This window comes from Apium graveolens, chromosome 4 (genome assembly GCF_009905375.1).
Source record: "Apium graveolens cultivar Ventura chromosome 4, ASM990537v1, whole genome shotgun sequence".
Classification (NCBI taxonomy): domain Eukaryota; kingdom Viridiplantae; phylum Streptophyta; class Magnoliopsida; order Apiales; family Apiaceae; genus Apium; species Apium graveolens.
The window spans coordinates 83,852,308-83,868,101 of NC_133650.1; the positions used below are offsets into that span (position 1 = coordinate 83,852,308).

Genomic DNA, 15,794 nt, shown 5'->3' on the forward strand with positions numbered 1-15,794 from the left:
TTAGCAAAACCCCATATGAGTTGATATATCGATTCGACCATGAGGGCTGTAAACCTAGGATGACTACAGAGGAATTATGGATGTATATGGATGAACCTCCAACCATATAAGTGACTTTAAGATGATTATAAGAAATACCCTAGTTGGTACCTTATATTGTGAAAATGAGAAGACAGGATGATTCTCGTACCAGTAGTGTTAGAACTTTTGAAGACCACTAACTTAGTTTGATAACTACTTGCTGGTGCATTACTCAATCTAAAATTATTTTGTCCGAGTTACTTTGAATAATTCATGACAAGTAACCGTTCCAACTTATATATTTATTTTTATCCCTTTCTCCCTCCATTCCTTTCTTTCTTTCAACTATCCAAGGATGGTTCGATAAAAATTTCTTTAGTTGATAAATATTCTTCAAAGATTTTTAAAAAAAATATTTGATCCTTTCCTTTATACATGAACTCCTTAGACGAGCTTATAAATGTCTAATCCACTTGTTTAAAAATAGATGATCTTTTGTTCAGAGATACCTCACAGATTCTTTTCTTCTATTTAAGGCGAGGCTTGTACATTTAGCGTTGAAATCGTAACATGAATATCAATTTGATCTTGGTATTCCAAATTTGCACTATTAAAGAATTTGATAAAGCATCCATACGGAGACACCTTGGGGTGGACCGTTTCATTGAAGAGAAATATATAATGAAAGAATATCGATTGTTCCAATATCAAGAACTTTAATTCGAAGTTATAGTCACCTTGTTCGTTCAAAACGTCATTACTGTTTTGTTACAACTCCTTGATCAAGTAGCCAACGATTTTGGTTTTCTTCTATTCAAGTGGCTATGGTAATAAGATTTTGTACTAGCAGTTTGAAACTAGCTAATTGTATACGTCGTTAAGAGTGACTAGTTAACTGTTCTAACTAGTTAGAATTTTAGCCTTTTGATAAAAATCTAGCAAATTGTCCTAGCTAGACGTTATGTTTCAAACTAGTGGAGATAGCCAGACTTGTTCGGCTAATCACTAATATCTCTTGATTGGACTGATTGTTGCTTCATTATCTTAACTCACCTTTAAATTTATTATAAGTGAATTCACAATGCATTCTATATGTTGTGAAGTATGATGACAAAAGTTCCAAATAATAATGTGAATGAGGCCTAACAAGGTCGCCCTCTCATCGAAAATGTTATAAAAATTTTCTAGAATATTCAGTCACTTGACACATTCCTTGTACCATGCAAACATTGTCTTTAGCATTGGGAAATAGAAAAAGATTGTATGAGTCTTAGAGTCAGGCAAAGGCAAACTAGTAAGACAAATTATGAATCCAAGATTGTAAAGTTGTCAAGGCTTGTTTCGGAGGACCCAAATTCGAAATGACAAGATGTTTAAAACGAATGGTTGGGCTAAGTTGATGCACGAAAAGATTGTAATAGAAATGGAAATAAATAGCGAAGAGGGAAAGAAATATAAAGGAAATAGAGTTGAAGAACAGTAAGAGAGTTAGGTATACGGAAACTCCAAGGAACCCTAGCGATAAAAGATGAAAAGAATGTAAGTACTAGGGTGATTGCTGACCGTGAGGTAAAGTCGATATTTGAAAGCATTAGTGGTAGATGAATGTAATTCCCTTTGAAGTTGGGGAGAATTTGAGGAAATAGGTGAGATAGGCCGATTGGTTAATAATGAGACGCGTTTGGATTGAGGAGATAAGAAGGCAAAAAAAATTGTATTATTGGATGGAGGAAGTTTGACCTTTGAGGATGTAGAGTATATCTAGCACCTATGATTTGATTACCATTAGGAGATTCCAGGTATAAAGGATATCTCAATAAAGAGATGACCGTTAAGATAAATAGCAGAACTGAGTATGGATTAAGCGAAAGGAAAGTTACATTAAACTCGACCAATATCTTCTAGAACATCATTACTGCCATTACTAAATCAGGTCAGAAAAGCGTTCAGACATATATGGTCTTGTGGAGGCCCTAGAGGTTGACATAAGGTTTAACAAGAAAGTTTGGATGAAACATAGATTAGACTATTAAGGTGGGAATGATTTGAAAGATACCCTTATCAGGGATGGATGATTTGATTTACCTATTCAAGGAGGTAAGTACTTTTTTAAATAAAGTTGAGGAAAGAATATCGATAACCTAAGATAAACCATGGGGGATGCATAAATGATGGCATTTCACCCCTAATAAGGATATTATGAGTTTGTACAATAAAAAGTGGATTGATTAAGGTAGCAACAACCTTTAAAGATCAGTGAAGGAATTTTTAGAAACTGGATAGACAAGAATTGATGAATGATATATTGATATGCCCTGTACCTAGGAAATACAGGAAGAAGGATTAAGGACGACCTTAAAATATTTTACAAGAAGGAAGGTAATATTTGAGCTTTCGAATTAGAAATATTGATGCGAGATATATGACATAATAATGGCAATGCCAAGTGGGGTATGTGTTAAACCAAAAGAAAGTATAGACTAAACCAATGGAAATAGAGATGGTTTTTAAGCAAGAAGGACCTAGGATAAGAGAAGTCCTAGGCATGGTTAGGAATTAGACATGATAATGTTCACATCTGTGGATTGAGGCAATAACTTATAGAAAAATGGTGATATTTTCTGCTTCTAGAAAATATTTTCGCATAGCAGTGATTAGAAATGAGGTAGAAAACTTCGTTGCAATCAGTTCAAAAGGCATCGATTATAATAAATTATTATTATCAGGAAAGGCGAGTGATGTGGCCAACACTTTAAGTAAAAGAGAGCAAGTATAAATGCTCGTACCAAAGGAAAATAGTAATGCTGGGTGAAACTTGGAAAGATATAATATGTGTGAAAGATTTGCTTTCCTTATAATAATTGGGCGGTATTCAACCCTAGTAACAATTTGCTAAGGATTTAATTCTTGTCATCGTTGTAAGCAGACTACATAACTTAGGAGAAACTATCTTGAGATAATCCAGGACCATGATACAAAAAAAAAGACTAAGTGAACCTTTAAGCTTCAAGTCTCCTATCGAGGATATACGATTAATAATGGTGTTAACCTGCTACTGTTGCCTTGGTTGAGACCCTTCTATAATTTTGTCTGCTACATGACACATCTACGCCAAGTTCATGAAATGATCTTCATGGATCAGGAATAGTTATTAGAATGTCGTCTTAGATGATATTGTTGTGTCGGAGATGGATTCCATATGCTTAACTATTTAAAAATCAAAGGAAAACAAGTAACTGCAGTAAATTAGCAATGGACCTTATTAATGCAACAATGACGTTGTGAGTGATGAGTTGATGACAACCATGTGAGATATATTATAATGGATGTTGGGTTACGATTGCCAATGATCGGGTCATGATGACGAATAAGTTATAAAGGATAGGCTATCAAGTCAGCAAATTACTTATTACTTATTTATTCTTTCTTATTGACAAAGAGTTACAAGTATGTATACGAAAGATACTGGAGTACATTGTAGGATTCCAGTAGCGATGGTGCCGAGTAAGAGATTCCATATTCGCTTCCAGATATGGAGGAGTTTTCTAAAACTGATTGATGTTTAGAGTGAACGAGAGCATGAACCCATAGACTGTTGAACTTGAGACGCTCTTTCGTTGAGTTCGATTCTTAGATACACTACAAGAAAAAAGTCCATAGACATCGCTTTTTGGCCGATGTCTATGCTGTTTCCCAACCGATGTTGATGTCGGTGATGTCTATTCTAGACATCGGTGAATACCCGATGTCTATACTGGATTAGACATCGATTTTAGTTAAAAAACAGATGTCTATGTGTTGATTATTAAAACAAAATGCTATAAGTAAATTATTTAATAACTAAATTACACCTAATTAAACATGTTAAACAAATCATGAGCTATGTTTTTTGTCACAAAAACATCGATTTTAGTGAAAAACACTGATGTCTATGTGATGATTTTTCACAAAAAATGCTATAACAAAATTATTTAATAACTAAATTACACCTATTAAAACATATTAAACATATATTGAGCTATGTTTTTTGTCACAAAAACATCGATAATTTTGACAGAGTTGATGTAAAATGGCATATTAAACATCTGTTTCTTTAATAAAAGGTGATGTCTAATTAAGCGTATAAACATCAGTTTTTTCTAGAATGAAGTGATGTCTATGTATCCTTTAGACTTGAACATATTAGTTTTTCACATCAGTTATTTCCCTTAAACTGATGTACATTGCGTTTTTTGACATCAGTTTTGTTTGGTTAAAAGTGATGTACATTATCTTTTTTGACATCAACTTTTCTTAATTAAAAGTGATGTGTAAGAAATTTATAGACCAAATTGTGTAAAGTTTTACATCACTAATTTTCTAAAAAAGCGATGTACTCGTTACTAATAGACATTTGTTAAAAATAAAACCGATGTCCTTTACTACATAACCAAAACTAAAACATTGGAATAACACGCATCCATACAAATCTAACCAGTCAATCATTCATACATTTAACCATTCAATCATCCGAAAACCACCAACACCAACCCCATCATCTGCATCAATCATCCAAAAATCACCAACACCAACCCCATCATCTGCATCAATCATTCAAAAACTACAGAATCTACATTACCAAATGTACAACCCCCAGCATTTGCAAACCTATATAGCAACCCCAGTATTTATACACTTACATTCTTACTACACAGAACCGTCTAAATTACCAAATGTACGACTACGCAAAAGAAAAGACCTTGAGTACAAGAATTGATCAGATATGCTCTTGGATGAACTGCAGAGCCTCAATGCGAACTTCATCTAGCTGTTCAATGCTGTAACACGATCGAGTCTTGGCCAACCACTACAAATTCGAAACAAACAAAATTCAGTACATGAATGAAAAGTAACCATATCGAAAAGTAACCATATCTCAGTATATAGCAAACCGGAAGCGTCAAGGTAATACCTTTTTAGCAAAATTCAACTTGTCATCATCGATAATTTCTTTCATGTATCGCATTATTACATACGCACATTCAATCCCACCGGGTTGTTTGGGAGATCCCTATTTCATTAATTAAAAGACAAATCAGGCATGTCAAATAAATCATATATATTAAGCACAAATATTAGGTACTCGATCTATTGTACTTACACTAAGAAACTTTGCCTTGGCCATCTTGTTGCCCCTGCCGGTTTCAGAGTTGTAACTTTTCAAAGCCCTGCATAAAAAACATAAAATCTCATATAATGTACAGAAATGAACATGCAATTATACTAAACTGTTACGTTAATAAAAATTTACCTTGATAACGCCTTTTCTAGTTCTGAAAATTGTGTCGGGTGAGGTAGTGGATTCAGAATATATATTTCCCCTTCCCAGATAACGACCAAAATCCAATGCATACTATTTTCATAAAAAAACAAAGACAGATAGGACACATCACATAGAAATTTGTACTGTACTATCCATGTTTTTAATTTTCAGTATTACAATAAGTACTTACTTCTGATTATGCGGAAGAAAGAATAGGCGATCTGGGTTACCCTCTCTCAACCGGTTTAAAATGTATGCTTCAAAATCAGCATTCACGTGATATGTGGATCCGGGGTCAATAAAAGCAAATGTCTCCGCCAGTTCTGGTATTTCACTAATCTCAGAATGCAAGTGCCTATCGAAAGAGTGCTGATGTTAAAATGCAAGTTCTGGAAAATTACAAACATTAAAAAAAATGATCATTAAAAAGAAAAAAAAGGTAACTTACGCCATGTAACTTGCAACTACTGCTTGGCCCAACATTTCAAACTCCAATAAAGACACAACATTCTCATGCAACAAATAAATTGTTTTTTCATGTCCAAACACATTCGGCTCACATCGAACCTGGATACTGACCCCGGTAGTTTTCATCCAAGTTGTTGCATGTTTATACAACAGCTTAAAGCCCTTTGGCACTTTCGCACCTGGCTTTGCTTGAAGAAATTGTGCCTTCAAATCCTGCAACCCGTCATTCTTTTTTATTTTTTCAGCACTTGTTCGGGGCCTTTCTTTTTTCTGCACCTGATGATAATATAAAACCAAAATAAAATGTACATACCACTTAATTTTTAATATCTTGAAATGAACAATTTAATTTCAAAATTCAGACAATATTATACATATATATATTATTCATTATACCGCAACATTTGTGTAGCTAATTAATTCCTCAGGCCATGCCAAAAAAGATCCTAGAGCATCGCGGACAGTCATCATGTCATCACCACGTGTCTCAGCTGGAAGCAAGGCATCTGGTTTTATGAGGCCATCAACGGAGACACATTGATGTCCAATTGGTATATCAACTCCATGTACCAAATCAGTTAAATTATCCTCGCGAGGATATACCATACCAAATGCAACCTTATTCTCAAGTCTCTCGACAGATAGCTCACAAGATCGTTGGGCCTATAATATTTAAATAAACAAAATTAAAAAATTAAGGTAACAATGATTTACCTTAGTAAGATAAATGACAAGGTTGCTCACAAAATTAAAATAACTTACGTGACTTCCAGGAGGTGAAGGCCTAGTTGGGCCATCTGTAAAAACACAGTCATCATCTTCATATACCAACACAACTCCTCTTGCAGGTGGTGGATTTGACTTCATTTCTTTATCCTTTTCCGGATCGAAACTTGCCTTTTCAGATGGCATTGGAGAGTGAAAAGTACCTCCACTTTCGATCACTGACTTCAAGCGATCAATCTCTGCCTCGAGAGCTTGCGTTTTTTTTTTCAAGCAGTTCATCCCTTTGTCGATCACGGGCCATCAACTCTGCCTTTGTGATTCGAAGCTTTGGCTCTCTTGGCAAATTAAAGTATTGTTTTGGAGTGATGTACCCTCCAACAGCCCGAACCCTCCCAGAATGCTCACGACTCTCCAAAGCCGTTGTCAGAACATCTTCAGCACCAGAAAACTGAATCTCACCCTTCTTCTTTTTTTCCAACAATGCGTTCTGTTAACAAGAAAATAAATTAACCAAAATGGAGTTAACTATTTTTCAATAAAAGATAAATAATAATTATTTCGCATAATTGTAATCAGTATAATTAAAGACCAATTAACTAAAACATTGACAGGGGTCCTATTTATACTGATTCGCCTACTTTACTGATTTATGTCGTCCTAATTTTACTGATTCGCCTACTTTAATGTAATTTAACCAAAATTAAAACTTACAATTTTATCGCATACAACAGCCAAATCTTCATCGACCTCTTCGACCTCTTGTCCGTTTTTCCGCTTACGAGCCTTTTGCCAAAAAATCGCTCTATCCGGTTCTTCTCCCGGATTCAACCTTCCTTTTTTTATCTGTTACAAATAAAATAAAATACAGTAATACAAATAACTCCAGGGCTAAAAAATGTAGGACTCTAATTTATTATGGACTGACCTATTATAAATTAAATACAGTTATACAATTAAATGAACTTTTCTTACCTCATCTTCTTTTAAACCGATGTACCCCTTTCTTGACAACCGGTGATGATATTTTCTCATAGACACTCTTTCACTTTGTGTGTCATGAATTTCCTAAAAACATGTCACAAGATTACAAAAATTACAACAGACGATGCAAAAAAATCACCAAATCATATATTACAGAATTAAAACATACCTTCCACTTAGAATCAGTCCTCTGTCTCACAAAACTTTTCCAGGTTGCCTTACTAACATAGCCATAGCCTCTTGGCGGCTTACTCAGCTTCTTCTTTTCTCCAATAAATGGTAGCACATACTTTCTCATCAAATCAGTCTTAAACTGTCGCCATTTAGAGCCTGCTGACTTTAGGACCATGTTTTCAATTTCTGGTTTAACTTTGAAGGTAGCCTGAAAAAACACAAGTTCACAAAATCATAACAGGAAAAACTTATATTCAAGATCTATATTTGATAATAATTTTTTACAATTGATCTAGTACCTGGAGATCTAACCAAAGCTTTGATTTTAATTCAGGGTCTACATTTGGCCACGTAGGAATGTCGATTGGAATCATAGTCCTAGCCAACATACCAATGTAAGACTGCAAACGGGCTCTAGTTTCCCCATTAGGAATTCCCCATTCATTGGCAGTGACTTTAACTTTCTTCCCGCGAGCTTTCTTGACAATCACTTTGTACATTGCGCATACGCCTCGCTTACCCCCAGACTTCCTTGTAGCAGTATTAGTTGTAGTATTTGTCTATTCTGAGTTAGTCGGTTGAGATTCCGATGCATGCCCTTCATTGTTTTCATCATTGTTCGGAACATCCTCCAGCCGCTTGGGGCTTCCACCGCTAAGATTCTGTGATGCAGTCTTTTCTGATTGCTTTCGCATTTGCTTTTTTGGTGCCATTCTTTCCTCTTCCTCTAATCTAAAAAATTAACTAATATTTAACAGATTAGAACAACTACACAGTTCATGGTATAATGTCTAACAGATATGCAGAAAATTAAACAAAATTCTCATTTAATTGTCAAGAAAAATTACAGATAGACTTCTATAACTACATTGAAAAATTACAAGAAAACAGAGATCACAAGCTACATTACAAATAACAAGAAAAATTACAAATAACAAGAAAAATTACAAATAAGGAGAATATATAGCTAGACTCCTATAACTTTTTGACCCATATACCCTCAACATTTTCTCTTCTATTACAAACACTTGCATCATCAATTTTAGCAGGGTCACATGTAGGGATATTAGAACAGAATGGGGGAGGGTTCCAGGAGGTGTCTTCAGAAGCATCTTCATTGTAAACATCATGATAGTCTCGAGTTGTCGCCGATAACACAACGGACCAATTAGCATCAACTGGATCCTCAATATAAAATACTTGGTTGACTTGGTCAACAGAGACATATTTGTCCTTTTTGTGACCTGGTCGATTGAAGTTGACAAGGGTGAAACCAAGATCATCGGACTTGACACCTTTGTTACTTGCTGCCCATGTACATAAAAACAGAGGGGCCTTGAATGCGTGGTAGTCTAATTCCCATATTTCCCTGATCACCCCATAAAATTTTAAATCACTCTCTATAGGATTCATGTCCTTAGCACTAGAGACTTGGACTGTCCTTGCAACTAATGACACACCACTATTCTGAACTACCCTTGCATTATCTCGATCCTTTGTGTGGTATCGGACCCCTTCAACAACATAACTTTCGTAAGTCAAAACTGAAAATGAAGGTTTCCCAGCAAACCATCTTATAGTTTCAGATACGGCTTCCGCATTCTCCCTCATTTCTGTACTGACCTACATATAATTTATTGATGCATATAAGTGGCTACAAATTTAAAAACACGACATATAAAAATAAAAAAGAAGGAAAAATAATGTAAACCAACTTTTTGTTCAAACCAATCGGCAAATTGTCGATTGTGCTCTCCCAATAGCCACTGTACACTCTTCTTTTTCCCTCGATAAATCTCTTCCAAATATTTTTTATGCAACATGAAATTACTTACATCAAATTCGACTAAACTATACCAAATACAACTTTAACAATTATATGTATACTTTTTATGTTTTACTTACATAACATATGGTTCCACTTCCGAATTATTACGAAGAACTGAAAGATGAGCCTCATCTCGTTCTTTTTCCGCAACTGACTTCATAATCACACCACCGATTGGACCGGAAATTTTTTCTTCATCTTTCGGAAGACCGGTTGTTCTACTACTCCCGCTATAGAACTCACTGCAAAATTCTATTGACTCTTCTTTGAGGTAACCTTCAGCTATAGAACCTTCTGGATATAATCGGTTTCTTACATAACTCTTCAATATTTTATTAAAGCGTTCAAATGGAAACATCCATCTATAAAAAACCGGTCCACATAATCGCAGTTCCCTTACTAGGTGGACCATAAGATGTATCATAACATCAAAAAATGACGGAGGGAATATCTTCTCTAACTCACACAGGGTCAATATCACATCTGCTTGTAATTTATTCAACTTTGACACATCTACAACTTTGTTGCACAGAGAGTTGAAGAAAAAACACAATCTTATGATACTAACCCTAACATTTTTCGGAAGCACTGAACGAATACAAACAGGTAGTAGTTGTTGGAGAAGGATATGGCAGTCATGGGACTTTAAACCATACAACTTCATATCAATCATCGATACACAATTTCTTATATTTGAAGCATGTCCGTATGGAAGTTTCATGTCGTACAATGATGCCAATATTATTTGTTTTTCTTTCCGGGAGAGAGTATAAGGGGCAGGAGGTAGGTATGTTCTTTTCTCACCTACTTCTGGAGCTAAATCAGGCCGTATTCCCATGTCAACCAAATCAAGACGCGAGGCAAGGCTGTCTTTACTCTTGAATTTCATGTGTAGAAGTGTCCCAATTATATTATCACACACGTTCTTTTCGACGTGCATGACATCTAAACAATGTCGAACATGGTGAAACTTCCAATACTCTAACTCAAAAAAACTGACTGTTTTTTCCATGGAGACTCCACCTTTTTTGGCTTCCCCCCCTTTCTAAAACTGAACCTAAGTTGCTGTTGTTGCCCCAACACTTCCTCTCCGCTAAGTGGTTCAGGTGCACAACCAAATTCTTGTTCTTCATTAAAAGCTGTCCTTTGTCTCCTATACGGATGATAAAGATCTAAATACTGACGATGTCCTTGGTAGCTCATTTTTCTACTACGACTTAGATATTTAGCCACGGTCTGATCACCGCATACTGGACATGCCCTATAACCCTTATTAACGTACCCCGACAAATTTCCATATCCCGGAAAGTCATTTATTGTCCACATCAAGATTGCCTTTAGAGTGAAAAAGGATTTGGTATGGGCATCGTACACGTTTGGTTCACCTTCCTCCCACAATTTTTTTAAATCGTCGATCAGTGGCTGGAGATATACGTCAATATCATTACCAGGCTCTTGTGGGCCTGAAATTAATGTTGTTAACATCATAAACTTCCTCTTCATGTATAACCATGGAGGAAGATTATATGTTACTAACATAACTGGCCAGCAGCTGTACCGATTATTTAATCCATTGTTGTGTGGATTTATACCATCGGCCGCTAATCCTAAACGTATATTTCTTGCCTCGCTACCAAACTCAGGCCACCTACAATCTACATTTCTCCAAGAAGGAGAATCAGCGGGGTGACGCATCTTTCCATCTTTGGATCGATTATTTGCATGCCAACTCATTAATTCAGCAGTAGATGAAGATTTAAACATTCTTTTAAATCTGGGGATTATCGGAAAATACCACATAACCTTAGCTGGCACATTTACCCTAACTTGACCATCTTTCCCAACTTTCCAGCGAGAGAGATGGCATTTGGGACACTCGGAAGAAGACTCGAGAATTGGACCCCTGTATAATACGCAGTCATTTGGACAAGCGTGGAATTTAATATACTCGAGGCCTAAATCAGTCAATGTTTTCTTGGCTTCATACATATTAGACGGAAGCAGATTATCTTTAGGAAGAATTGATCCAATTGATTGAAGCAGATCAGTAAAAGCTTTATCGGAAACTCCAAACCTAGCCTTCCAATTATGTAATTTTAAGACCGACTCCAGTTTAGTACACTCACTTCCCTCAAACAGAGGTTGTTCTGCATCGGCAACAAACCTCTTAAAGTTATCTGACTCTTTATCGCAATCTTCCCTACTATAGGCTGCTTCACACACGTTAAATGTTTCTGAAATTGGTATGGGCTTCGAGGGAGGACAAGTACTACCAATAGATGACCTAGTACTATTATCATGGTTTTCTCCATGCCAAATCCAATCAGAATATCCTAAACTAAACCCTGATTCATAAAGATGACCTCTGATTATATTCACAGAAAACTTTTTGAAGTTAGAGCAGTGTGCACAAGGACAAGGAATTTTCTTGGGGTTTTTAGCATTTTCCTCGGCAAATATCAAGAAGTTTTCAACACCAATTTCATACTGTAGAGAATCCCTATCGGCTTTTATCCAAGACCTATCCATTTAAAACCACCTGGTATGTCACTAAAAAATTCAGTATAAGGCTTATATTTATTTTATAAGCCTAATATTTATTTTAGAAGTCTAACTTGATTTTAAGTATGACATCCACACATAGGGCAGACTATAAACGACATAAGAAAACTGAGAATTCATATTATACATAATGCATATTATACATTTTAATGTTATATATTTTATTATAATATGATATGAATCGATTTGTAATGCATTACGTAATTCATATTATACATTTAATTATAGTACTAGTACTATATATTAACTAGTCATTCGGTACTTAATGTATAATCACTATATAATTAACCATAGTATAATAGTCAGATCACTGATGCAGATTATCAAATTATAAATGTACTATTTTCAACTAAACACTTGCATACACAATCACTAAATTAACCACACACTTGCATCCAAAATTCAGAACACGACTACATTTAAATATAACATACTAATACCAAAATGAATTCTCCTGCACATAATTGCAAATAAAACAAAACTGAGATTTCATATAATACATAATGCATATTATACACAACACATAGATCAACATAAGAACCAACTGCATAGCACATAGATAAAAAACACACTATCAAAACTAACAAAACAAATCAAATGTATAAGCGTACAAAACAGAGTTGGAGAAGAAAACTCACCGAAGATCGAAAAATCAAACAACACTAATGTCCTGCAAAAACAAATCACAACATTACAAACAAATGAAAACCTAATTTACAAAAATAAAAAAAATAAACAAAAATATAAATGTACAACTAAAAAATCCAAATTACCTAAAGCTTTAAATCTTTTTCTCAGATTAGGTCCTGTATACAACAAGAAGAAAAGTATTAGCAACAAGATTTGACACTAAATTAATAAAAAAATAAGGGTTTCGAATTAGAAAAAACCCCAATTTACAAAATTAGGGTTTTGAATTCAAAAATCCTCAACTTTTAAAACTGGTCTTCATGCAGAGAAGACCAGTTCGATTCAAGAAGATACAACACTTACCGAAGTAGAGAGGTTAAACGAAAGAGGCTTAACGGAGAGATTCAGAGCGGAGAGAGGTTCAGAGAGAGAGAGAGAGAGAGGTTCCAGAGACAGGTTCGAGAGAGAGAGAGAGAGGTTCGAGAGAGAGAGAGAGGTTCGAGAGATTATGATGGTGAGATGATGGCCGGAGTTCAGAGAGATTGTGAGGGGAGAGAGGTGAGAGAGAGAGAGGGGTTCGAGAGAGAGAGACAGGTTTGAGAGAGAGAGAACAGTTTTCTGTTTTTTAGTTTTTAGTTTTTTTATTTTGATTTTGTGTCTGAAGATTGATTTTTGGGGGGAACCAAAATTTGGTTAAGGGGGGAGAATTTTGGGATTGGGGGAATGTAGAACTAAACTGAATGAAATTTCACTAACGGGGGAAGAAATGGTGGGCGCGAATTTTGTTTTTTTTTTGGTGAATTTTAGACATCGGTTTAATTATAACCGATGTCTACAAAGAACAAAGACATCACAAAAACACGGGGTGATGTCAATACTCTTTTTAACATCAGTGGCAAAGTTAACCGATGTCTAATGTGTGATGTCTATTGACATTATTCTTGTAGTGATACCACTGGATATATTTATGAGGTGGTTGATTCGAATCTGTGATAAGGCAGTACTTGGTACTGGCCTTCATATCCTTATTTCTATGATAAGCCTCTACTGTTCAGAGATAAGATTTTAGCATAAAATTTTACAACCATGAATCTTTACATGAATTCCCTGAAATTGTTTCTTTACCTCTCTTATTCATCTTCTTCATAGTTGAGAGGAACAACCCTTCAAGAAGGGGAGGTACTGCCGAACGATTACCTGTCTGTGTGATAGAAATCTAGTAGGGTACCGCAAATTGTTAATTGCTTGTCAAGTACTAAACGCTGGCCCCCTTCTGTACAAACTATACAATATAACAAATGTTTATTGATCATAGTGATCTCTCAATAAATTCTTCTACTTCTATATTTTGATCAAACTCGCAAGAGTGAAAGCGATTAGAAAAAAAAGGTGCGGTATAAGTAAAGTTACCTCCGAAATTGAAGCGTGTTCGTGATGCCAAAATCGAGATAAGCGATTAGAAGGATGATAAGATATCAACAGGTAAAGGTATAACCAGAATAGCTTCGTATACCAAGAATAATAGCGATTATTGACTGAGTAGAATGAGAATTGAGAAGCAAAGATTATAGTGCTAGTGAGATGTGTTGAAAGAGGATCGGAATGATCATGAATCGATTTAGGAATTTAAAATGCAATGTTAGAAAAGTATCCCCATTTATTTCTACCTGATTCTGGGACGGGATCCTTTTAATGAGGGGAGGCTGTGATAACCCCAATTTTTTGGTAATATTCAAAACCCTGATGAATATTAACTTGCTGATTGAATAATGTGAGCAAACCACCCTATATAGGAGTCAATCTATCGTAACTATGAGTTCGTATTAGTGTTCTATAATGAATATGAGTGTATGTAAAAGTCGTCAGAATTCGAAACCGGACACTTTCATTTTTATCGAGATTCCACCAGACACTGAAGGAAATTAGGCTGAAGGAATAAGAATTAAGGATTTAAACTCAAGGTTTATAAAAGGGGATTAAATAAGGAATAAAGGATATTAAGAAGGATTTATAGAGCCCCTGGCAATGAAACCACATATAAGTTCCCTTCGAAACGATCAACGAGAATAAATGATAAACGAGTCGTAAAATAATTAAACGACTAAGTAATGCAAGAGGCAAGGGGGAGGGTCAATTAGTGCAAGATTTAGGCACTTAGTTAACATTTTAATATAAGGATTAAGCTTAAAAAGATGCTTCCACCATAAGGATGAGACAAGTGGCAATGATTATGTAAGCTTGATGACATCACCATGCTTATGTCACTTTCCACTAACTTAAACGAAACAACTAGTCAAGTAAATATCCTAAAATGATTTCATTTCCACCACAAGTTCAAGTCAACACAAGCTCTCATCTTCCTCCCACATTTTTCTTCTCCATTTTTGGATTTTCAAGAACACCCAAGGAAAGAAAATTCATATCTCGAGTTATAGAGCTTCTAAATTCATGACATTTTAACCACAACCCCTCCATATCATGGGTAAGCTTTGTACCAAATTTCAGCCTCATCCATTTATTTTTTAATTTTATAAAAATGTTTGAAGATGGATGAATAGTGATTTCCAAAACTAACTTTCTTGTTCTTGATTTCTTGAATGATTCAAGCTAGATCAAGGCTATGCAAGGACTCTACCAAGCTTAGTATCCACTTTTACACTTCAAGGAAGGTATAATATCTTCTCCCTTTTGTGTTTAAGCCATACCATAAGTTTAAACTTGATCTTTAAGAGTTCTTTTGATGATGGTTTGATTTAGAGTAGTTTAAGAACTTTAAATGGATGTTATGAGTGATTATGTAAAGGGATGATTGTGAGGAGCTTGTTTTGATGTATGATGAAGTTAAAAGGCTGTTTTAAATGTTATAATGAAGTGTGTTGATTGTTGGTTTGGTTTGGTATGGAGGAGGTCTCGTAATAAAATTGGAAACGTTGAATTCATAGCCGTCGTTATGTCCGTTTTTCTAAAACCCATTCTTGTGTTAGATATTAGGTCCAAGGCCCTCAGTTTTCAAACTTTACCACTACCATGATTGGATAGTTTGTGTTTTAAGCTTTGTTTTGATATGTGGTTCTCCTAAATCGGACTTACGATTTAGGAGAA

General features: G+C 35.2%; 1 protein-coding gene across 1 annotated transcript; it reads right to left on the minus strand.

The window, feature by feature from the left end:
• Nucleotides 1-4,777: 4,777 nt before the first annotated feature.
• Nucleotides 4,778-6,823, minus strand: LOC141718690 (uncharacterized). Its single transcript, XM_074521071.1, has 4 exons — nucleotides 6,554-6,823; nucleotides 6,188-6,454; nucleotides 5,312-5,413; nucleotides 4,778-4,867 (listed from the first exon to the last, which is right to left on the minus strand). Exons 1-4 carry the CDS (start codon nucleotides 6,794-6,796, stop codon nucleotides 4,778-4,780), a joined length of 702 nt encoding a protein of 233 aa, XP_074377172.1. The 5' UTR covers nucleotides 6,797-6,823.
• Between the last annotated feature and the right edge of the window lie 8,971 nt (nucleotides 6,824-15,794).

What these genes read in the sequence shown, in the direction of transcription:
- LOC141718690 (XM_074521071.1), bottom strand. Translation starts at nt 6,796, where the DNA reads ATGAACTGCTTGAAAAAAAAAACGCAAGCTCTCGAGGCAGAGATTGAT. An exon ending in TTAGCTACACAAATGTTGCG is followed by an intron (nt 5,414 to 6,187) that starts GTATAATGAATA and finishes TTATGAAAATAG; the next exon opens with TATGCATTGGATTTTGGTCG. An exon ending in CTAGAAAAGGCGTTATCAAG is followed by an intron (nt 4,868 to 5,311) that starts GTAAATTTTTAT and finishes TCGAATTTGTAG; the next exon opens with TGGTTGGCCAAGACTCGATC.